Genomic DNA, 24797 nt, shown 5'->3' on the forward strand with positions numbered 1-24797 from the left:
GGTGTTTCTCCCGGAAGAGAAAGCCAGGGAGTTATCCGACCTAGTCAGGAACCTCCTAAGACCAGGCCAAGTGTCAGTACATCAATGCACAAGGGTCCTGGGAAAGATGGTGGCTTCTTACGAAGCGATTCCATTCGGCAGATTCCACGCAAGAACTTTTCAGTGGGATCTGCTGGACAAATGGTCCGGATCGCATCTTCAAATGCATCAGCGGATAACCCTGTCTCCAAGGACAAGGGTGTCTCTCCTGTGGTGGTTACAGAGTGCTCATCTCCTAGAGGGCCGCAGATTCGGCATTCAGGATTGGGTCCTGGTGACCACGGATGCCAGCCTGAGAGGCTGGGGAGCAGTCACACAGGGAAGAAATTTCCAGGGCTTGTGGTCAAGCATGGAAACGTCACTTCACATAAATATCCTGGAACTAAGGGCCATTTACAATGCCCTAAGTCAGGCAAGACCTCTGCTTCAGGGTCAGCCGGTGTTGATCCAGTCGGACAACATCACGGCAGTCGCCCACGTAAACAGACAGGGCGGCACAAGAAGCAGGAGGGCAATGACGGAAGTGGCAAGGATTCTTCGCTGGGCGGAAAATCATGTGATAGCACTGTCAGCAGTGTTCATTCCGGGAGTGGACAACTGGGAAGCAACTTCCTCAGCAGACACGATCTTCACCCGGGGGAGTGGGGACTTCACCCAGAAGTCTTCCACATGATTGTGAACCGTTGGGAAAAACCAAAGGTGGACATGATGGCGTCCCGCCTCAACAAAAAACTGGACAGATATTGCGCCAGGTCAAGGGACCCTCAGGCAATAGCTGTGGACGCTCTGGTAACACCGTGGGTGTACCAGTCAGTGTATGTGTTCCCTCCTCTTCCTCTCATACCAAAAGTACTGAGAATCATAAGAAGGAGAGGAGTAAAGACTATACTCGTGGCTCCGGATTGGCCAAGAAGGACTTGGTACCCGGAAATTCAAGAGATGCTCACGGAAGACCCGTGGCCTCTACCTCTAAGAAAGGACCTGCTCCAGCAGGGACCATGTCTGTTCCAAGACTTACCGCGGCTGCGTTTGACGGCATGGCGGTTGAACGCCGGATCCTGAAGGAAAAAGGCATTCCGGATGAAGTCATCCCTACCCTGATCAAAGCCAGGAAGGATGTAACCGTACAACATTATCACCGTATTTGGCGTAAATATGTTGCGTGGTGCGAGGCCAGGAAGGCCCCTACAGAGGAATTTCAACTGGGTCGATTCCTGCATTTCCTGCAAACAGGACTGTCTATGGGCCTCAAATTAGGGTCCATTAAGGTTCAAATTTCGGCCCTGTCAATATTCTTCCAAAAAGAACTAGCTTCTGTTCCTGAAGTTCAGACGTTTGTCAAGGGAGTACTGCATATACAGCCTCCTTTTGTGCCTCCAGTGGCACCTTGGGATCTCAATGTAGTTTTGGGTTTCCTAAAATCACATTGGTTTGAACCACTCACCACTGTGGACTTAAAATATCTCACATGGAAAGTGGTAATGCTGTTAGCCCTGGCTTCAGCCAGGCGTGTCTCAGAATTGGCGGCTTTATCCTATAAAAGCCCTTACCTAATTTTTCATACGGACAGGGCAGAATTGAGGACTCGTCCTCAATTTCTCCCTAAGGTGGTTTCAGCATTTCACTTAAACCAGCCTATTGTGGTGCCTGCGGCTACTAGGGACTTGGAGGATTCCAAGTTGCTGGACGTAGTCAGGGCCCTGAAAATATATGTTTCCAGGACGGCTGGAGTCAGAAAATCTGACTCGCTGTTTATCCTGTATGCACCCAACAAGCTGGGTGCTCCTGCTTCTAAGCAGACGATTGCTCGTTGGATTTGTAGTACAATTCAGCTTGCACATTCTGTGGCAGGCCTGCCACAGCCAAAATCTGTAAAAGCCCATTCCACACGGAAAGTGGGCTCATCTTGGGCGGCTGCCCGAGGGGTCTCGGCTTTACAACTTTGCCGAGCAGCTACTTGGTCAGGGGCAAACACGTTTGCTAAATTCTACAAATTTGATACCCTGGCTGAGGAGGACCTGGAGTTCTCTCATTCGGTGCTGCAGAGTCATCCGCACTCTCCCGCCCGTTTGGGAGCTTTGGTATAATCCCCATGGTCCTTTCGGAGTCCCCAGCATCCACTAGGACGTTAGAGAAAATAAGAATTTACTTACCGATAATTCTATTTCTCATAGTCCGTAGTGGATGCTGGGCGCCCATCCCAAGTGCGGATTGTCTGCATTACTTGTACATAGTTATTGTTACAAAAATCGGGTTATTGTTGTTGTGAGCCATCTTTTCAGAGGCTCCTTCTGTTATCATGCTGTTAACTGGGTTCAGATCACAAGTTGTACGGTGTGATTGGTGTGGCTGGTATGAGTCTTACCCGGGATTCAAAATCCTTCCTTATTGTGTACGCTCGTCCGGGCACAGTATCCTAACTGAGGCTTGGAGGAGGGTCATGGGGGGAGGAGCCAGTGCACACCAGGTAGTCCTAAAGCTTTTTACTTTTGTGCCCAGTCTCCTGCGGAGCCGCTATTCCCCATGGTCCTTTCGGAGTCCCCAGCATCCACTACGGACTATGAGAAATAGAATTATCGGTAAGTAAATTCTTATTTTTGACACTCGAAATTGCAAGTACTGCTGTGTTTAATATTCTTATTCTTCTCATTGTGAAGCAGAAGTATTATAGATCACATTTTCCATGCAAAAATGATCAGTTTTTATTGTGACGATAATAAAATAAACAGGTTTTCACATGAATGTATCCAAGTGAATTAAAAGAAAAGAAAAACACAACAATGGCCTCAGCAGAAAACCATGAAAACCAAGTTATGGACATGGTACAGAATTATTTAACAACACAGTGTGAAAATGAACTGTCTCATTTTATTAATGCGTCTGGATATGGCAAATCATAATACATTAAAGATATTAAGTGATAGTGAAGTGGGATGTAGACATAATGTTGACATCACAATGTTTACATCTGAAATGTCGATATTCTGAATGGACTGAAGGGTTAGGCTATGGGAAGGTCGGGTTAGGCACTAAGGGGAGGATTAGGTTTGGGCAGCAGGAGGGGAGGTTAGGATTACCCACAAGGGGGAGGGTTACTCTGCAGGCATTGCAGGATTCACTAGAATTAATCAGAAATCACAACTGGACCCAGTAGACATCGCCAAACCCGCTGTACCAGGTAAGTCACCACTAGACCATCATGTTGACCTTTCACCAGTGCCGACACAATTAATGGCAATGTAGTCACTGTCGACATGCCTGCCATGTCAACATTATCATTTCAATATTATGAATGTTGATAAAATATGCCACACCCAGTGAAGTCACTAGTGAGGACAGTGAGTTACGTTTAGCTAAAATGAGAGTAGATGGGTGTATACTCGTAGGTAGGGTAAGTATAACACACGCACTTTACACACACTCCCCCCATCCACCCGGACTCAGCTGCTGTAATGTGTAAAAAGGGGGACTCTTCTGCTGTAATGTGTAAAAAGTAGTACTCTGCTGCCATAATGTGGAAAAAGGGACTCTACCTGCCGTAATTTGTAAAAGGGAGCTCTGCCTGCCGTAATGTGTGAAAGGGGGCTCTACCTGTCGTAATGTGTAAAAAGGAGTACTCTGCTGCCATAATGTGGAAAAAGGGACTTTACCTGCCGTAATGTGTAAAAGGGGGCTCTACCTAGTGCAGTGATGGCTAAACTTGACACTCCAGCTGTTGTTGAACTACATATCCCAGCATGCCCTGCTACAGTTTTGTTATTTGGCCATGCTAAAACTGATGCAGGGCATGCTGGGATGTGTAGTTCAACAGCAGCTGAAGTGTCAAGGTTAGCCATCACTGACCTAGTGTAATGTGTGATAGGGGATCGACTTGGAGTAATGTTTAAAATAGTGCTCTACCTGGTGTAATGTGTGCAAGTGGCGCTACTGTGCAGCATAATGTGAATAATGGAGACTACTGTGCAGCGTAATATGAATTGGTATTATTTTGTGGGCATGCTCCTTCCCTATGAAGCCACACCCCTATTTCACACAATGGCCCTGTTTTAAATATGGGGGGGGCAATGCGGTTTCTTGCAAACATCGCTAAAATGTCTAGTTACGGCACTGCAGGAGAGGCATGAGAAGCCTTTCCCCAATGCATCTTTATAACATTCTACTTAACTGGCAAAAACTAAAGCAATCAAATGCAAAAAAAACCCCACCTTTTCGTGTTTGATACAAATAAAAAAATGAGTGATGTGCACCGGAAATTTTTCGGGTTTTGTGTTTTGGTTTTGGATTCGGTTCCACGGCCGTGTTTTGGATTCGGACGCCTTTTGGCAAAACCTCCCTGAAAATTTTTTGTCGGATTCGGGTGTTTTTTTACAAAAACCCCTCAAAAACACCTTAAGTCATAGAATTTGGGGGTCATTTTAATCCCATAGTATTATTAACCTCAATAACCATAATTTCCACTCATTTACAGTCTATTCTGAACACCTCACACCTTACAATATTATTTTTAGTCCTAAAATTTGCACCGAGGTCGCTGGATGGCTAAGCTAAGCGACCCAAGTGGCCGACACAAACACCTGGCCCATCTAGGAGTGGCACTGCAGTGTCAGACCGGATGGCAGATTTAAAAAATAGTCCCCAAACAGCACATGATGCAAAGAAAAAAAGAGGTGCAATGAGGTAGCTGTGTGACTAAGCTAAGCGACCCAAGTGGCCGACACAAACACCTGGCCCATCTAGGAGTGGCACTGCAGTGTCAGACAGGATGGCAGATTTAAAAAATAGTCCCCAAACAGCACATGATGCAAAGAAAAAAAGAGGTGCAATGAGGTAGCTGTGTGACTAAGCTAAGCGACCCAAGTGGCCGACACAAACACCTGGCCCATCTAGGAGTGGCACTGCAGTGTCAGACAGGATGGCAGATTTAAAAAATAGTCCCCAAACAGCACATGATGCAAAGGAAAAAAGAGGTGCAATGAGGTAGCTATGTGACTAAGCTAAGCGACCCAAGTGGCCGACACAAACACCTGGCCCATCTAGGAGTGGCACTGCAGTTTTCTAGTGAGAGGATGAGTGCTTCCATCCTCATGTGAATCTGAACCACTAGCCATGAACATAGGCCAGGGCCTCAGCCGTTCCTTGCCACTCCGTGTCGTAAATGGCATATTGGCAAGTTTATGCTTCTCATCAGACGCTTTTCATTTTGATTTTTGGGTAATTTTACTGAACTTTTGTAGTATACTTGACGACACAGAGGTAGAGCAATGGACTACTGTACCGTACTGCTATATATATACTGGTGGTCACAGCAACATTCTGCACTGTCCCCTCCTACTATATACTGCGCACAACTAAAATGCAGCACAGGTATGGATGCATAGTATACTTGACGACACAGAGGTAGAGCAGTGGACTACTGTACCGTACTGCTATATATGTACTGGTGGTCACAGCAACATTCTGCACTGTCCCCTCCTACTATATACTGTGCACAACTAAAATGCAGCACAGGTATGAATGCATAGTATACTTGACGACACAGAGGTAGAGCAGTGGACTACTGTACCGACTGCTATATATATACTGGTGGTCACAGCAACATTCTGCACTGTCCCCTCCTACTATATACTGCGCACAACTAAAATGCAGCACAGGCATGGATGCATAGTATACTTGACGACACAGAGGTAGAGCAGTGGACTACTGTACCATACTGCTATATATATACTGGTGGTCGCAGCAACATTCTGCACTGTCCCCTCCTACTATATACTGTAAACAACTAAAATGCAGCACAGGTATGGATGCATAGTATACTTGACGACACAGAGGTAGAGCAGTGGACTACTGTACCGTACTGCTATATATATATACTGGTGGTCACAGCAACATTCTGCACTGTCCCCTCCTACTATATACTGCACACAACTAAAATGCAGCACAGGTATGGATGCATCGTATACTTGACGACACAGAGGTAGAGCAGTGGACTACTGTACCGTACTGCTATGTATATACTGGTGGTCACAGCAACATTCTGCACTGTCCTCCTACTATATGCTACAATGCAGCACAGATATGGAGCGTTTTTCAGGCAGAGAACGTAGATATTTTCAGCACACTGAGCACAGATATTTGCAGCACACTGAGCACAGATATTTGCAGCACACTGAACACAGAAACTGAGAGAACGCAGCCACGTCCTCTCACTATCATCTCCAAAGCACGAGTGAAAATGGCGGCGACGCACGGCTCCTTATATAGAATACGAATCTCGCGAGAATCCGACAGCGGCATGATGACGTTCGGGCGCGCTCGGGTTAACCGAGCAAGGCAGGAAGAACCGAGGCTGCCTCGGAACCGTGTAAAATGGGTGAAGTTCGGGAGGGGGGTTTGGATCCTGAGGAACCGAACCCGCTCATCACTAAAAAATTGAACATTCTTGTGGCAAAGATTTGTGATATTTAATGACTTAACGGTTTAATAAACATTGTGAAAAATAAATTGAAAACCAGTTTAAAGGTGCCATTTTCACTACATTTTCACAAATGTAGCCTTTCTACCTCTGCTCCCGTGAAAGTTAAAGATGACAAGTCTTTTCTATTAAAGTCTATGGATTATCTGTTACAGTATGTAGATACTTAATAACCTATAAACAAATTGGGTTTATCATGCAAAATATACAAGATTTGCATGTTTACATGAATGGGAAGTTAGATCACACCTGACACCTGATTCAAACTGTCTGAATAATGAAAAATAATGACAATATATATATTAATTTTTTTAATTTAAATTATTGAGTTTTTCTTTTATCTACATCAGTGGTTCAAACCTTATTCCTCAAGTTTTTCCATCAGGTGATGATTTGAGGATTTCTGTCTGTGGAAGCAAGTGGGATAATTACTGATCCAGCAAAGTGGATTGACCCATTGTGGTTCTTGAGGACTGGAATTGAGATTCACTGATCTACATAATTTACTGAAATAATTTACTGTCAGAATAAACAAGTCCAGATTTTAAGGATAGCCATACTTGAGCAATGGTGACTTAATTAGTACCTCAGTCATTTTATATACAGTGCATCCGGAAAGTATTCACAGCACTTCACTTTTTCCACATTTTGTTATGTTACATTTTGTTATATTCCAAAATGGAATAAATTCATTTTTCCCCTCAAAATTCTACACAAAATAAAAAACTAAGAAATCACATGTACATTCACAGCCTTTGCCATGATACTCAAAATTGAGCTCAGGTGCATCCTGTTTCCACTGATCATCCTTTAGATGTTCCTACAGCTTAATTTGAGCCCACCTGTGGTAAATTCAGTTGCTTGGACATGATTTGGAAAGGCACACACCTGTCTATATAAGGTCACAAACTTGACAGTGCATGTCTGAGCACAAACCAAGAATGAAGTCAAAGGAATTGTCTGCAGACCTTCGAGACAGGATTGTCTTGAGGCACAAATCTGGGGAAGGGTACAGAAAAATATCTGCTGTTTTGAAGGTCCCAATGAGCACAGTGGCCTCCATCATCCATAAACGGAAGAAGTTCAGAACCACCAGGACTCTTCCTAGAGCTGGCCGGCCGTCTAAACTGAGCGTTCGGGGGAGAAGGGCCCTAGTCAGGGAGGTGACCATGAACCCGATGGTCACTCTGTCAGAGCTTCAGCATTCCTCTGTGGAGAGAGGAGAACCTTCCAGAAGGACAACCATCTCTGCAGCAATCCACCAATCAGGCCTGTATAGTAGAGTGGCCAGACGGAAGCCAGTCCTTGGTAAAAAGTACATGGCAGCCCATCTGGAGTTTGCCAAAATGCACCCGAAGGACTCTCAGACCATGAGAAACAAAATTCTCTGGTCTGATGAAACAAAAATGTAACTCTTTGGTGTGAATGCCAGGCATCATGTTTGGAGGAAACCAGGCACCGCTCATCACCAGGCCATTACCATCTCTACAGTGAAGCATGGTGGAGGCAGCATCATGCTGTGAGAATGTTTTTCAGCTGCAGGAACTGGGAGACTAGTCAGGATAGAGGGAGAGATGAATGCAGCAATGTACAGAGACATCCTGGATAAAAACCTGCTCCAGAGCGCTCTTGACCTCGGACAGGGGTGATGGTTCATCTTTCAGCAGGACAACGACCCTAAGCACACAGCCAAGATAGCAAAGGCGTGGCTTCAGGACAACTCTGTGAATGTCCTTGAGTGGCCCAGACAGAGCCCAGACTTGAATCCGATTGAACATCCCTGGAGAGATCTGAAAATGGCTGTGCACCGACGCTTCCCATCCAGCGTGATGGAGCTTGAGAGGTGCTGCAAAGAGGAATGGGCAAAACTGCCCAAAGATGGGTGTGCCAAGCTTGTGGCATCATATTCAAAAAGACTTGAGGCTGTAATTGCTGCCAAAGGTGCATCAACAAAGTATTGAGCAAAGGCTGTGAATACTTATGAACATGTGATTTCTTAGTTTTTTTATTTTTAATACATTTGCTAAAATCACAAAAAACTTTTTCATGTTGTCATTATGGGGAATTGTGTGTAGAATTTTGAGGGAAAAAAATGAATTTATTCCATTTTGGAATAAGGCTGTAACATAACAAAATGTGGAAAAATTCTGGATGCACTATATTACCATTTGTGCTCAAACAAGGATATAATTAAACCCTGGACTGATAGTGTGCCTTGAGGACCGAGTCTGGTTAACCCTATGCACAGACCAGGTGTAGTAAGTCATTATGATGTTCACTGCGATCTTGTTTAGATAGGTGTTGTATTCTGGCAAAACCTCTTATTGGGAAGTTCTCACCTATGAATTTAAAGATCTCTAAGGTTTAAAAGTAAATTGTACAATATATAACAATTAATACATACAGGTATAGCAACATTTAAATGTATTTTGAAAACATGAATAGTATTATACCTTATGATATGATTGATATAAAATGTGCAGAAATCTATTTTATTTAACAGAAAAGTACTCCTACTAATATTGCAAAGAAAGACTCCAGTGATTTGCTTCAATGCAAAAGATCTTCTTCGAACAATTGTTCGCATTTATGGGAACTGGAAAAAAGGTATGATGAGTTTGGAAGACTTATGGGTAGCTTAAATTCACAACTAAAGCTCATTTTGAACATGTAGTATCTGTGCCACATGTGGAGCTGTGCAACATGGAGTGAATGCATGTACTGTAGTATGCACTGGGCAATCGTGACCTAGAAAATATTAAAAGGGTACTAGATGGTGGGAACAAACTCACAATAGATATTGTTAAACAAAATATATCTTCACGGCACAAAAGATAGTAGCATGCCAGATTATTTTAGTTATCCCTTTTATCACGCTATTCTAATAGCTACACCTGTGATTTATAGTAAGCAAAGCCATATTATTAAGTGCAAATCTGCTTATTTGTGCATCTAGGTGGTATATGTGTCATTGGCCCAAATGTATTAAGCCTTAACAAGAGATAAAGTGGAAATGGATAAAGAGTGATAAATGACCAGCCAATCGGCTTCCTAACTGCCACTGCACAAGCTGTGAGGCAGTTGTATTAAGCCCACAGAAGGGATAAAGAAGTGATAAAGCAGTGATTAGTGCAAGGTGATAACGCACCAGCCAGTCAGCTCCTAACTGTAATTTTTCAAATCCGTAATGACTGGCTGGTGCGTTATTACCTTGCACTTATCATTGCTTTATCACGTCTTTATCCCTTCTCCGGGTTAATACATCTGCCCCTGTGTTTGAAAAATGACAGTTAGGAGCTTGTTGGCTGGTCAGTTATCACTCTTTATCCACCTCCACTTTATGGGGTCTATTCATGAAGCAGTGAAAAGAGTGGAGAAGTGAGCCAGTGCAGAAGTTGCCCATGGCAACCAATCACCTACTCGGTATGATTTTATAGTATGCAAATTATAAATGTTACTTCAATGCTGATTGGTTCTTCTCCACTGGCTCACTTCTCCACAGTTTTCACTGCTTCATGAATAGACCCCTATCTCTTTATACATTTGGGCCATTGGGGCAGATGTATTAACATGGAGAAGGCATAAGGAAGTGATAAACCAGTGATATGTGCAAGGTGATAAAGGCACCAGCCAATCAGATTCTAACTGTTAATTTACATATTGGAGCTGATTGGCTGGTGCGTTTATTACCTTGCATATATCACTTGTTTATCACTTCCTTATTATTCTTTATGGATCACTCTGGGATTAAAGCAGAGTAGGTCGCAACTGTGACCAAAATCTCAGTTGTAAAATGAGTACTCTATAAAGGTCACAATTTGCATGTATGTGCCAAGATGACGTAGATTGCTAGTGCGAATGAATTGAGCCATCAGTAGATGGCACACACTTTACTAGAAAAATGGGTGTCTGTCGGTGTTAACTGATTTATAAGGAAATTATGTAGAAAAAATGGGCTGTACACCCTTCTGTTATTGAGTGAACACCCCTGTAAATGAGCCCTTTCCACTTAAATACATTTACATGAAATCTCCTGCATGTGGACACACATGTGCTTAGTCCACATTCAAGGGCTGATTCTGAGTCATACACAAAGTGGCTGTAGTTGTGGGCAGCTGCGAAAACCAAATTTAGTATCTTATGCTAATGTGTGATTCCATAGAACTAATGTGCGGTATGTGCGCCTGCAAGCGTAAAGCCATGCCGTCAATGGATTTTACACCAGCCGCCAAAACTAACACCATTAATAGCAGCACTTGCACTAGCCCCATGCTACGTTGTATATAAGACCTTGTGTTCCCACTAGGATGCGTGTCTGGCCTTGGAGGGGGCGCAGCCCATCTGCGTTACTCTTGGGGGGGGTGCCCAGCACTTATGGAGGTGGTGGGCTTCCCCCAAGCAACTTCTCCCTCCCTCGGGACACTATGGCCCTTGTGTGGAGATGGCACCGGACAGGCAGATTTAGCAGGATGTTGGGATTAGGACGGGGTGCATTTTGCCACTTTAAAATCGGGCAGGGTGCGACGTCCTGCTAAAACAGCCTAGTGTGAATGCTAAGACCTCATGCATTTAAGTAGTCTAAATTATAGCCAGTTACATATTTTTGAATATCTGTTTTCAGTTTCACAGTGTGTTATCTTTGACCCAAGAATAGCAGCATGGCTTTTGAATCCATCTGATTGTAATCTATCATTTGAAGAATTAGTGAAAATACATTGTGAAAGAGTGGACCTGAAGACTACATACAATTCTTCACACACTCAGGTTTGTATAACAAGTAGTTTTGTTATATTTATATGTGTATACATACAACTCTCTGGGGGAAATGTACTAAGTCTTGGAGAGTGATAAAGTGGAGAGAGATAAGTACCAGCCAATCAAATCCTAACTGCCATGTTCCAGGCTGTGTTTGAAAAATGACAGGAGCTGATTGGCTGGCACTTTATCTCTCTCCACGTGATCACTCTCGAAGGCTTAGTCCAACTGCCCCTATATCTGTTCATACTCAACAATGCCATAAAATAGAAATAATAAAAAGTAATAGTGAACATCTCAATATAAATAATACAAATGTTTAAACTGGGATAACTTATCTGCATTGATTATATGTATGAGTAACAAAATAATTATGTGTAAATTAATGTCAAGCCCCAATAACCTTCCAACCAGATATTCTATATCCTTCCCAAATGGCTGTACTTTGGAACAATTCCACGAAATATGTAAAACAATATCCCTACATGTTCCATTTCTCCAGCAGGTGTTAGGGCTGTTTCACACTACAAGGTTTACACCGGATGGCAAAAAGCCGGACAAACTTTGTCCGGCTTTTTTGCCATCCAGCAGGGTCTTTCACACATAACGGCTTTGAGCTGTGTGTAATGATGTGCGCATGTGCAGCAGCAGCGGCGACGGCAAAAAAAAACGGTGTGTGTGAAAGCTCCCCTTCACACACACGGTTCTCTGCCTACAGAGACGGCACGGCCCCGGCATGGCAGCCGGACCTTTCAGTGGATATTTCCGGCTGTAACCCGGCAGCCGTGCCGTGTTTAAGGACCCTACACCTTACATTGTTAATTACAATACCGGCACGGGAAAAAGCCATCCGGCTTTTTCCCGCCCGGCAAAAGCCGCCGAGTGTGAAACAGCCCTTAGAGTGACTTGTTTTAGATTTGGCAGCTGATGTAATCATTGTGGGAACCATGGGAAAACGAATGTGTGATCTTTACTGGAAACCATAAACAAATCCAAATTAACAATGATGCTTAGAAATATTTTTTTAATTCATCTCCCCTTTTCTTTTCCAAGCTATTTTTTTTTACTGAATCATTTTAGTAATTTGTTATAGTGGCAGAAATTTTCAGGATCTTGTATAGGTCATATTTGGAAGCTATTTAGAAACTGGAAAGGAAGTTTGTTTGAAATATGACAAACCATAAGATGGTTATAATTGCCCATGTTCAAATATCTTGAAGGAGCTGCAATGATTAAAAGAGTAAAGTAAACATTTAATTTAGCAATCTGATCCTTAAACATTTGAAGTTCAATGTGTCCCAATTAAATGGCAAATTCCCAGCAAGCTACTGTAATTCACAAGCAAAATAGGTAGAGTTTATGGTTTTGAAAGTATGATTTTTAAACTACTTTACCATAGACATTGAAAACTTTCATTAGCACTGGACGGGAAATCATAGAGATGACATTGCATGGCACAGCATTTCCTCTGAATTGAAGGAGCAGCACATTTTTTTTTGAGCTGTCTTAAAGCCACCAGATTATTAAAACAGATGGAAAAAAAATCTCCATATTCAAAGTTGTACATTGCTATCCTAATTTTGTTGACAAGTAGAAACTGCTAGATACATTAAATGGTAGTAATGCAAATGGCAGGAAAACACGTTTCCCACTGCAAAAATGTGACATGTTGTGACAGGTGATATACTGTAGTACAAACAACATTGGCCTTGCTTCCCAACCTGTAGGAAATAAATACAGAAAAACCCTCCATCCCCCTCCTAAATGTCTCATTGCTATCTAACATCATTCCCAGTCCTCTAAGGCAGGACTGAACAAATATTTGGGCCCTCATACATACAGATACGCAGGCCAAATATTCACAATGATAGACCATTCCTGATTGGCTGCCCATCTATAAAGTAGGCAGGCTTACTGAAAATTAACTTATTTGCATTGGGTAGTACTACTGAGTGGTCTACTTTGTTTGTATTGTGTTTTTAACTTCCATAGACATCAAGGATGCCTACCACCATGTTCCTATCTGGAAGGGACATCATCACCTTCTCTGCTTTTTCGTGGAAGTTCGGCATTACAATTTCAAAGCTCTTCCTTTCGGTCTATCCCAGAGGTTCCCAAACACTGTACTCAAGGCACCCCAACGGTCCTGGTTTTAAATGTATCCATGCTTGGCCACAGGTGCTTAAATTAGCACCTTAGTTAATTTGATGTAACCATCTGTGCTGATCCATGGATATACCTAAAACCTGAACTGTTGGGGTGCCTTGAGGACCGCGTTTGGGAACCTCTGGTCTATCCACCGCTCCCAGAGTCTCAATGATAATGGCTCACATGATTGCCTTATTAGGAAAACAGGGAGTTAATATCATCCCCTATATAGACGATTTGTTAATAAAGGCTCTGTCCAATGCACTGCTTCAGACACACCTGCAATTGACAGTGGACACCCTTCAATCCTTCGGATGGCTCGTAAAATTTCCCAAATTCAGGCTCTTTCAATCCCAGAGGATGGTGTTTTTGGGTCTCCTCTTATATACATGGGGCCGGATGTAATGACACCCGAGTTCGGCGGCCATGCAGACTTTTTTTTAAAGCGGCAATCATAAGGTAAAACCATGTCTTGTAAGTGATTGCCCCTTTAAAAAAAGTCAGAGTTTGGCCGGCATCATGCACGGTCATCGAACTTGGGCGTCATTACATCTGGCCCCTCGTGTCAGAGGGTCTTCCTTCCTCAGGAAAAGAGCCAGGATCTCCAGTCCAGGGTGCACACTCTTCTTCCAAGGGTGTCCGTGCTCCAGTGCATGCAGCTGCTCTGCAAGATGGTGGCGTCCTGCGAAGCAGTCGTGTTTTCTGGTTTCCATGCCAGGACACTTCAGTTCCCAAATTCTGTCTTGTCTGTCCTGGACAGAATCAAGGTAGGACAGACAACTATTCCATCTGTCTGTTCAAACACGTTAATCTCTTCAGTGGTGGCTACACACTCTGAATCTGACCCAAGGTGCTCCGTTCTCCATTTGGATTTGGAGCATAGTTACCACAGACGCCAGTCTGAGAGGTTGGGGTGCTGCCTTCCAACATCACCATCTTCAGAGGCTATGGTCCGAAGTGGAAGCATCACTTCCGATCAATATCCTCGAACTTTCAGCCATTCGCAACGCCTAGCCTCAGATTCAGGATTTGCTTCAGGATCATCCAGTCCGCATCCAGTTGGACAACACAATCGCTGTGGCCTACTTCAACAATTAAGGCGGGACTCACAGTTGGAGAGCAATGCAAGAGGTATCTCACATCCTCAGATGGTTGGAGCTTTGGTTCCCGGAAATTTCAGTCGTATTCATTCCCGGAGTAGAAAACTGGGAAGCAGACTTCCTAAGTTGTTACACGGTTCATCCTGCTAAATGAGAACTCAACCAGAAGGTGTTCCTTACTTTGGTCTCCAGGTGAAGCAAGCCCAACATCAACCTCATGGCGTCTCACCTCAGAAAGAAACTTCATCGGTACGGTGCTTGCTCCAAGGATCCTCACGTAGTACTCATGGATGCCATGACAGCCCCTAGGTGGTTTCATCTAAGCTGCTTGTTCCACCAATAGCCATGATTCTGCGAGTGCTTCAGCACATTTAACAGGAGGCATGTCTGGTCATCTACAGTAGATCACTCCGAATTGGCACCATTGACACTAGTATGCTCTACTTCAAAGCATGGGGATTGAGTCTCCTTACCATCTGCCTCTTCGGCCAGATATTCGTCATCACCCAGAATTCTCATACGTCCTAGAGGATGCTGGGGACACTTCAAGAACCATGGGGTATAGACGGGATCCACAGGAGGCATGGGCACTTTAAGACTTTCAAAGGGGTGTGAACTGGCTCCTCCCTCTATGCCCCTCCTCCAGACTCCAGTTTAGAATCTGTGCCCAGGCAGACTGGATGCATACTGAGGAGCTTTACAGAGTTTCTCTGAAAAGACTTTATGTTAGGTTTTTTATTTTCAGGGAGGCTGCTGGCAACGGTCTCCCTGCTTCGTGGGACTTAGGGGAGAGAAGTCAGACCTACTTATGTGAGTTTAAAGGCTCTGCTTCTTTGGCTACAGGACACCATTAGCTCCTGAGGGTCTGATCGCTAGGTACGCCTAGATACTCATTCCCAGAGCCCGCCGTCACCCCCCTTGCAGAGCCAGAAGTCAGAAGACAGGTGAGTAGAAGAAGATCAGAAGACTTCAGTGATGGCTTTGAGGTACCGCACAGCGGCCACGCTGCGCGCCATGCTCCCACATTCAGCGGCACTACAGGGTGCAGAGCGCGGGGAGGGGGCGCCCTGGGCAGCATATAAACCACAAATATCTGACTGGCAACAGCGGACTAAGTGCCAAGGCACTGTCCGGACCCCCGCCAGTATAAAAAAGTTAAAAAAAGAGCGGGTCTGAAGCGCGCCAGTACGGGGGCGGGGCTTAGTCCTCACAGCACACAACCCAGCGCCATTTTCTCTCCACAAGCTGCAGAGATGCTGGTCCTTCCTCAACACTGCTCTACAAGTAACAGGGTAAAAAATGGGGGGGGGGGGAAGGGCACAGTGATTTTGGTGCATTATATTATATTATAAAAGCGCTGCAGGTCTGGGACATTGTCTGTAGTGTTTTCAGACCGGGATTAGGCGCTGGGGTGTGAGCTGGCAATATCTCCCTCTGTGTCTCTCTGACAGGCTTTACTGTAGGTCTGTCCCCTATAGGCCCAGTGTATCTGCGTGTGGTGGGTGCACGTGTGTCGGCATGTCTGTGGCGGAGTGCTCTTCCTAGGAGGAGACTATGTTAGGGACACAAAACGCCGTGGGAGTGACCCTGTCGGCACCGCCGACACCGGATTGGGTGAATGTTTTGAGTGCTTTGAATGCAAATGTGGCTCTGATTAATAAAAGATTGGATAAATCTGAGTCTCAGAACCAGGCTTGGAAGAAATCCATAGAGGATGTGATGTTTCAAGTCCAGACCCCCTCTGGGTCACAAAAACGTTAATTTGCCCAGCTGGCAGACACAGATACCGACATGGACACTGATTCAAGTGTCGACTATAGTGATGCCAGATTAGATCCAAAACTGGCAAAGAGCATTCAGTACATGATTGTGGCTATAAAAGATGTATTACATATCACGGAGGACCCTACTGTTCCTGATACTAGGGTCTGTATGTATAAAGGGAAGAAACCTGAGGTAACATTTCCTCCCTCTCATGAACTGAACGCGCTTTGTGAAAAGGTTTGGGAAAATCCTGACAAAAAGTTTCAGATTCCCAAAAGGATTGTAGTGGCGTATCCGTTTCCCTCTGGGGATAGGGAAAAATGGGAGTCACCCCCCACTGTAGGCAAAGCTCTATTCAAGGCTGTCCAAAAAGGTGGCTCTTCCGTCCCCTGACACGGCAGCCCTAAAGGATCCTGCAGATCGTAGGCAGGAAAGTACATTGAAATCCATTTATATCACCACAGGTACGCTACTCAGACCAGCCATTGCATCTGCGTGGGTGAGTAGTGCTATCGAAAAATGGTCAGATAACTTGTCATCTGAAATGGATACCCTGGATAGGGATAGCATTCTTCTGACACTAGGTCATATCAGAGGCGCTGCAGTCTACCTAAAGGAAGCTGCAAGAGATATTGGCCTCTTGGGATGACGGGCCAATGCCGTGGCAGTCTCAGCTAGGAGAGCATTGTGGATTCATCAATGGAATGCTGATGCTGACTCTAAGAAAGCTATGGAGTCTCTACTGTATAAAGGTGGTGTATTGTTTGGTTAAGGCCTCGCTGAGTTGGTATCTACGGCTACCGCGGGTAAGTCATCATTTTTACCTTATGTGCCTGCACCACAAAAGAAAGCACACTATCAGATGCAGTCCTTTCGGTCCAATAAATACAGAAAAGGGCGAGGGTCTTCCTTCCTTGCTGCTAGAGGAAAGGGTAAGCGATCACCGGCCCTGGCCGGTTCCCAGGAGCAGAAGTCCTCCCGGCTTCTGCCAAGTCCACCGCATGACGCTGGGGCTCCTCTGCGGGAGTCCGTACCAGTGGGGGCACGTCTCAGACTCTTCAGTCAGTTCTGGGCTCATTCAGGCCTGGACCCATGGGTTTTAGAAATAGTGTCCCAAGGGTACAACCTGGAGTTTCAAGACATCCCCCCTCACCGATTTTTCAAATCTGCCTTACCAGCTTCTCTTCCAGACAGGGAAGTGGTATGCGCTGCAATACAAAAATTGTGTCACAATCAGGTCATTGTCAGGGTTCCCCCGTCGCAATAGGGAGAAGGCTTTTATTCGAGACTGTTCATGGTCCCGAATGCCGGACGGCTCAGTCAGACCAATCCTGAACCTCAAATCCCTCAATTTCTACCTGAGAAAATTCAAATTCAAGATGGAATCTCTCCGGGCTGTGATCTCCAGTCTGGAGGAGGGGGATTTTATGGTGTCGGTAGACATAAAGGATGCCTACTTGCATGTTCCCATTTATCCTCCACATCAGGCTTACCTGAGGTTTGCTGTTCAGGATTGTCATTACCTATTTCAGACGTTGCCGTTTGGTCTCTCCACGGGTCCGAGGGTTTTCACCAAAGTAATGGCCGAAATGATGGTTCTCCTGCACAAACAAGGAGTCACAATTATCCCGTACTTGGATGATCTCCTGATAAAGGCGAGATCCAGGGACCAATTACTGCAGAACATTGCGCTCTCTCTGACAATTCTGCAGCAACATGGTTGGCTCCTAAACTTGCCAAAGTCGCAGTTGGTTCTGACGAAACGGCTGTCGTTTTTGGGAATGATTCTGGACACAGAATTACAGAGAGTTTTCCTTCCAGTGGAAAAGGCTCTGTAAATTCAGAGTGACCACGGATGCGAGTCTCCGAGGCTGGGGAGCAGTCACGCAGGGGGAAAACTTCCAGGGAAAATGGTCAAGCCAGGAAATGTATCTAGACATAAACGTTCTGGAGTTAAGGGCCATTCACAACGGCCTCCTGCAAGCGGTACATCTTCTTCGCAATCGGTCCGTCTTGATTCAGTCGGACAACATAACAGCAGTGGCGTACATAAACCGCCAGGGCGGAACAAGGAGCAGAGCGGCAATGGCAGAGGCCACAAAGGTGCTCCGTGTGGGCGGAAAGACATACAAGCGCTCTGTCAGCGATCTTCATTCCAGGAGTGGACAACTGGGAAGCAGACTTCCTCAGCAGACACGATCTCCATCCAGGAGAGTGGGGTCTTCATCAAGAGGTCTTTGCAGAAGTGACAAGTCTTTGGGGAATTCCTCAAATAGACATGATGGTGTCTCGCCTCAACAAGAAACTTCAGAGATATTGTTCCAGGTCGAGAGACCCTCAAGCAATAGCAGTGGACGCCCTAGTGACACCGTGGGTGTTTCGGTCGGTGTACATGTTTCCTCCGCTTCCACTCATTCCAAAAGTGATAAAGATTATAAGAAGAACAAAGGTACAAGCGATCCTCATTGTTCCAGATTGGCCAAGGAGGGCTTGGTATCCAGATCTTCAGGAATTACTCATAGGAGATCCCTGGCCTCTTCCTCTGAGGGAGGATCTATTACGGCAGCGGCCGTGCGTGTTCCAAGACTTACCGCAATTTCGTTTGACGGCTTGGAGGTTGAACGCCGGATCCTAGCCCGAAAGGGTATTCCCAAGAAATTCTTCCCTACTCTTATTCAGGCCAGGAAGGGAGTAACGTCTAAACATTACCACCGTATTTGGAGAAAATACGTGTCTTGGTGTGAATCCCAGAAAGTTCCTACGAAAGAATTTCAGTTAGGACGTTTTCTCCATTTTCTACATGCCGGTGTGGATGCGGGCCTAAAGTTGGGCTCAATTAAAGTTCAAATTTCGGCTTTATCGGTTTTCTTCCAAAAACAATTGGCCTCCTTTCCAGAAGTTCAGACCTTCGTGAAAGGCGTATTGCACATCCAACCTCCCTTTGTGCCCCCTGTGGCACCATGGGATCTTAACGTGGTGTTGCAGTTCCTTCAATCTCATTGGTTTGAACCTTTACAGGAGGTAGAGTTGAAATTCCTTACTTGGAAAGTGGTCATGCTGTTGGCCTTGGCATCCGCAAGGCAGGTGTCTGAATTGGCGGCCGTGTCTCACAAGAGCCCTTATCTGATCTTCCATGAAGATATAGCAGAATTGAGGACTCGTCAGCAGTTTCTGTCGAAAGTGGTTTCATCGTTACACTTGAACCTGCCTATTGTTGTGCCAGTGGCTACTGACGCTTTGCTGGAATCGAAGCTTCTCGATGTAGTAAGAGCTTTGAAAATTTATGTCGCCAGAACGGCTCAGTTTAGGAAAACAGAGGCTCTGTTTGTCCTGTATGCTCACAATAAAATTGGAGCTCCTGCTTCCGAGCAGACTATTGCACGCTGGATCTGTCATACGATTCAGCAGGCTCATTCTACGGCTGGATTGCCGTTACCGAAATCGGTGAAGGCCCATTCTACCAGAAAGGTGGGCTCATCCTGGGCGGCTGCCCAAGGGGTCTCGGCTTTACAACTTTGCCGAGCGGCTACTTGGTCGGGTTCAAACACCTTTGCGAAGTTCTACAAGTTTGATACCCTTGCTGATGAGGACCTCATGTTTGGTCAATCGGTGCTGCAGAGTCATCTGCACTCTCCCGCCCGTTCTAGAGCTTTGGTATAATCCCCATGGTTCTTGAAGTGTCCCCAGCATCCTCTAGGACGTATGAGAAAATAGAATTTTAATACCTACCGGTAAATCCCTTTCTCTTAGTCCGTAGAGCAGGGGTGGGGAACCTTTTTTCTACCGAGGGCCATTTGGATATTTATAAAATCCTTCGGGGGCCATACAAGTCTGCCCCCGCGCGCGCCAAAAAAATGGGTGTGGCCAGTTAAAATGGGACGTGATACACATATGCCCCCAATAGTGCAGTGCCAGATCCACAATTGCCCCCACAGTGCCAGGTAGACAAATGCCCCTCACAGTGCCAGGTATACAGATGCCCCCACAGTGCAGGTATACAAATGTCCCAACAGTGCCAGGCATACAAATGCCCCTCACAGTGCCAGGCATACAAATGCCCCTCACAGTGCCAGGTATACAAATGCTCCTCACAGTGCCAGGTATACAGATGCCCCCACAGTGCCAGGTATACAAATGCCCCTCACAGTGCCAGGTATACAGATGTCCCCACAGTGCCAGGTATACAAATGCCCCTCACAGTGCCAGGTATACAGATGTCCCCACAGTGCCAGGTATACAAATGCCCCTCACAGTGCCAGGTATACAGATGCCCCCACAGTGCCAGGTATACAGATGCCCCCACAGTGCCGGGTATACAGATGCTCCCCCCCCCCCCCGCTTACCGCTCCTTTCGGCGGGTACACGGAGGAGAGCGCGGCTATGTTGGGCGGCGGCGTGTAAGACTTGAAACCAGCCGCCGGTTCGAGAGCCAATCAGAGCTCGCGGACCGGCAGCCACGGCTCCTGATTGGCTGCCAGTCCGCGAGCTCTGATTGGCTCACGAACCGGCGGCTGGTTTCAAGTCCTACACGCCGCCGCCACCCGACAATAGCCGCGCTCTCCTCCGTGTGGTGACAGCTGAGACACGCTGCCGCCGGACTGTGCGGCGGCGTGTCTCACTGGGAGGAGCGGGTGGGCCGGACCAAACTGCTTTGCGGGCTTTATATGGTCCGCGGGCCGTAGGTTCCCCACCCCTGCCGTAGAGGATGCTGGGTGGCCCGTCCCAGTGCGTACTGTATCTGCAGTTATTAGTTATGGTTACACACATGTTGTGTTACGTTTATAGTCAGCCTGTTTCTGATATTGTTCATGCCGTTGACTTGCGTTGTGTTGAATGCCATGTTGTACGGCGTGCTTGAGGTGTAAGCTGGTATGTATCTCACCTTAGTTTAACTATAAATAATTTTTCTCTAAATGTCCGTCTCCCTGGGCACAGTTCCAATAACTGGAGTCTGGAGGAGGGGCATAGAGGGAGGAGCCAGTTCGCACCCCTTTGAAAGTCTTAAAGTGCCCATGTCTCCTGTGGATCCCGTCTATATCCCATGGTTCTTGAAGTGTCCCCAGCATCCTCTACGGACTAAGAGAAAAGGATTTACCGGTAGGTATTAAAATCCTATTTTTCCTCACCTGGCTTTGACGGCATGGCTTTTGAAACCAGCATCTTAAGCTTAAAATTGGCTTGTCCAGATCAGTAGTCCGGACTATGCTCCAGGCCTGCAAACCGGTTCCACCAAGTATTTATCACCGAGTCTTGCAATTATACACCTCTTGATGCAAACGTAAAAATATCTTTTGTCTGGGATTTTTCGTCTTCTACGCCTCTTGGCTTTCTCCAGGAGGGTTTGTCTAAAGAACTCAGTCTCTCCTCTCTTAAAAGACAGGTTTCTGCTTTATCCATTCTTTCCTAGAGAAAGTCGACCTATATTCGAGATGTTCAATGTTTCCTTCAGGGAGTTATGCATATACAGCCTCCTTATGTACCTAATGTTTCTCCTTGGGAATTAAATGTGGTTCTCACGGCACTTCAAAAGCCTTCTTTTGAGCCTATGGAGTGAATAGACATGTGTTTTCTTATATTGAAGATGGTGTTCTCCTGACAATTGCATCTGCTTGGAGGGTCTCCAAGTTGGCTGCTTTGTCCTGTAAACCCCCTTTGATTATTTTTCATTCAGGTAAGGTGGTTTTGCGGACAAAACCTTCCTTTCTACCTAAGGTAATGTCCGCATTCCATCTCAATCTGGACATCATCCTTCTGGCTTTGTCTCCAGACTCTTCTTCTCCAGATTTATAATCTCTGGCTTTGCTGGATGCAGTCCATGCCTTAAAATGTATATATCACACACAGCCTTTTTGCCATACAAAGAATCTTTTGGTGCTTATTGATGCTCCCAAGAGGGTTGGCCAGCCTCTAAGAACACCATAGCTCGTCGGGTCACATCGGCAAATTAGGCAGGCTTAAGTGTCTTTAGATTTGCCTGTTCCTGCTCAAATAAGAGCTTATTTGACCAGCACTGTTGGGGCTTCTTGGGCACACGTTTACAAAATATTACCATTTCCTTACCTTTAGTATTGAGGATGCCCATTTTGGATAGTAAGATTTACGTGCGTCTCTGCCGGACATTCCCCCTTCTTAGCTTACTTTGGGAATTCCCAGAGGTAAATGAATAATGCATCATCCCCCAGATGGCTGAAAGAGGAAAAAGGATTTTTTACTCACTGTAAAATCTCTTCCTCAAAGTCCATCTTGGGGACGCTGTGATCCCTCTCGTTTGTCTGTTTTTTTGTTGACATATGTATTAAATAGATATTTCTGCAGTGGGGTACACTGTGTTTCACAGGAAATACATGGTGGTGTAAAGATGGATCTTGATCCAAAGGCACCAACAGGCTAAAGCTTTAGACTGTCCTAGAATGCATTGCGGGGCCTCCTCTATAACCCCGCCTCCAGGCACTGTGAGCTCAGTTTTAGAGTTGGTGCCTGCATGAAGCACGTCACTTAACAGGGGGCTGCGCTAGGTAGCCCTGAAAAAAAGCTTTTTAGAAGACTTCAAGGTCTGCAGCACTTCATATGTCAGTGTGACATACTCTGCTACGGCTCCATCACCTCCCCAGCGGCGTCGCATACTCCCGCTGGCTTTGTTACCGGGCACTTGCGGCGGAGACACTCTGGCTGTAGTCTCTCCTGGTTCGCGTCGCTGCTACAGAAGGGAGGAGGTAAGAGGGTCCCCCAGGCGGGACCCGCCATTAAATCGCGTTCCGATCGCAGTCTAGGGAGACAGGCTGCGACGCTGGCGTGGACACTGTCACAGAGCAGGGACCCCACCATATCCACCTTGGCAGAGGAGTACAAGTTGGATATACTAATGTCCATTTTAATAAGACTCCATAGTACCAGGTGGAGAAGTCCAGCATAGGAGAGCTGGCACTTGACTTGTAGCCTCTTCCCCGGCTCAGGGCGCCATCTACTGCTGGTGTTCCTGCCCTGGAGCTGCCTCACACTCTCCCTCACTCCCTGACTGAGTCGCTGGGTGCCATTTTCTAAAATAGATGCTTCTAGTCTCTAGGACTGCAGGGCAAGGTCTCCTTTGTAAACCCGCCTGTACATCAGCGCCGTGGTTTTACAAACACTTAAGTATTCTACATGTCGATACTAAGACAGCGTTAGTTAAGAACCAGTGTACCTGTGACAGAATATATTGTACGAATATTCTGATATATACATCCGGTCTGAGACCGCGCATTGTTTTATATATATATATATATATATACAAACAAATATAGAAAACCACAGCACTCGCCACCCCAGAAGCGGGGTGCAGTGTCTGCACTCACCACTCATAGGGTGGGGTGCATGCAGCCCATGGCCACCTACCCAAATACATACAAAATAGAGAATTCAGCACTCACCATAGCAAGCTCACTTGTCCTCACAACATCAATAAATAAATGATGGGGGTTTAGTTGGTGGATTGGCCAATGCACGGAAGCCTGCATACCGATTTTCAAGGTACCCCACCTTCATGCAGGTCCTACACTATCACAAAGCCTAAAGAATTAAAACCTGGCAACTGTATCACATATAATATAACTGCAAATATGCCCACTAGGTTTAATGTATGCCTGCCACATATCTAGTGGCTTTTAAAGGCATACTAGTCACCTGACACAGCTGATAAATTACTAAGGAGCAGCTGACACAGGTTTAGAACAATTAAGATTACACAGGGGTGCATGAAAAGGCCTGTGACCATGGTTAATAAGAGTTAACCAAAGATTAACCCCAAAATATACAAACAAATATAGAAAACCACAGCACTCGCCACCCCAGAAGCGGGGTGCAGTGTCTGCACTCACCACTCATAGGGTGGGGTGCATGCAGCCCATGGCCACCTACCCAAATACATACAAAATAGAGAATTCAGCACTCACCATAGCAAGCTCACTTGTCCTCACAACATCAATAAATAAATGATGGGGGTTTAGTTGGTGGATTGGCCAATGCACGGAAGCCTGCATACCGATTTTCAAGGTACCCCACCTTCATGCAGGTCCTACACTATCACAAAGCCTAAAGAATTAAAACCTGGCAACTGTATCACATATAATATAACTGCAAATATGCCCACTAGGTTTAATGTATGCCTGCCACATATCTAGTGGCTTTTAAAGGCATACTAGTCACCTGACACAGCTGATAAATTACTAAGGAGCAGCTGACACAGGTTTAGAACAATTAAGATTACACAGGGGTGCATGAAAAGGCCTGTGACCATGGTTAATAAGAGTTAACCAAAGATTAACCCCAAAATATACAAACAAATATAGAAAACCACAGCACTCGCCACCCCAGAAGCGGGGTGCAGTGTATGCACTCACCACTCATAGGGTGGGGTGCATGCAGCCCATGGCCACCTACCCAAATACATACAAAATAGAGAATGTGGCAGGCATACATTAAACCTAGTGGGCATATTTGCAGTTATATTATATGTGATACAGTTGCCAGGTTTTAATTCTTTA

General features: G+C 45.6%; 1 protein-coding gene across 6 annotated transcripts in view; it reads left to right on the forward strand.

Moving 5' to 3' along the window:
• The window catches only part of POLN (DNA polymerase nu), a 617268-nt gene that overhangs the window by 191714 nt on the left and 400757 nt on the right, over positions 1–24797 (forward strand). For all 6 annotated transcript variants that reach the window (XM_063924721.1, XM_063924733.1, XM_063924728.1 and 3 more), the window contains 2 exons: positions 9015–9118; positions 11133–11275. In XM_063924721.1, the coding sequence (XP_063780791.1) occupies positions 9015–9118; positions 11133–11275 (247 nt within the window). The remainder of the gene's footprint in view (positions 1–9014; positions 9119–11132; positions 11276–24797) is intronic.

The sequence above is a fragment of the Pseudophryne corroboree genome, chromosome 1 (genome assembly GCF_028390025.1).
Source record: "Pseudophryne corroboree isolate aPseCor3 chromosome 1, aPseCor3.hap2, whole genome shotgun sequence".
In the NCBI taxonomy this organism is placed as follows: domain Eukaryota; kingdom Metazoa; phylum Chordata; class Amphibia; order Anura; family Myobatrachidae; genus Pseudophryne; species Pseudophryne corroboree.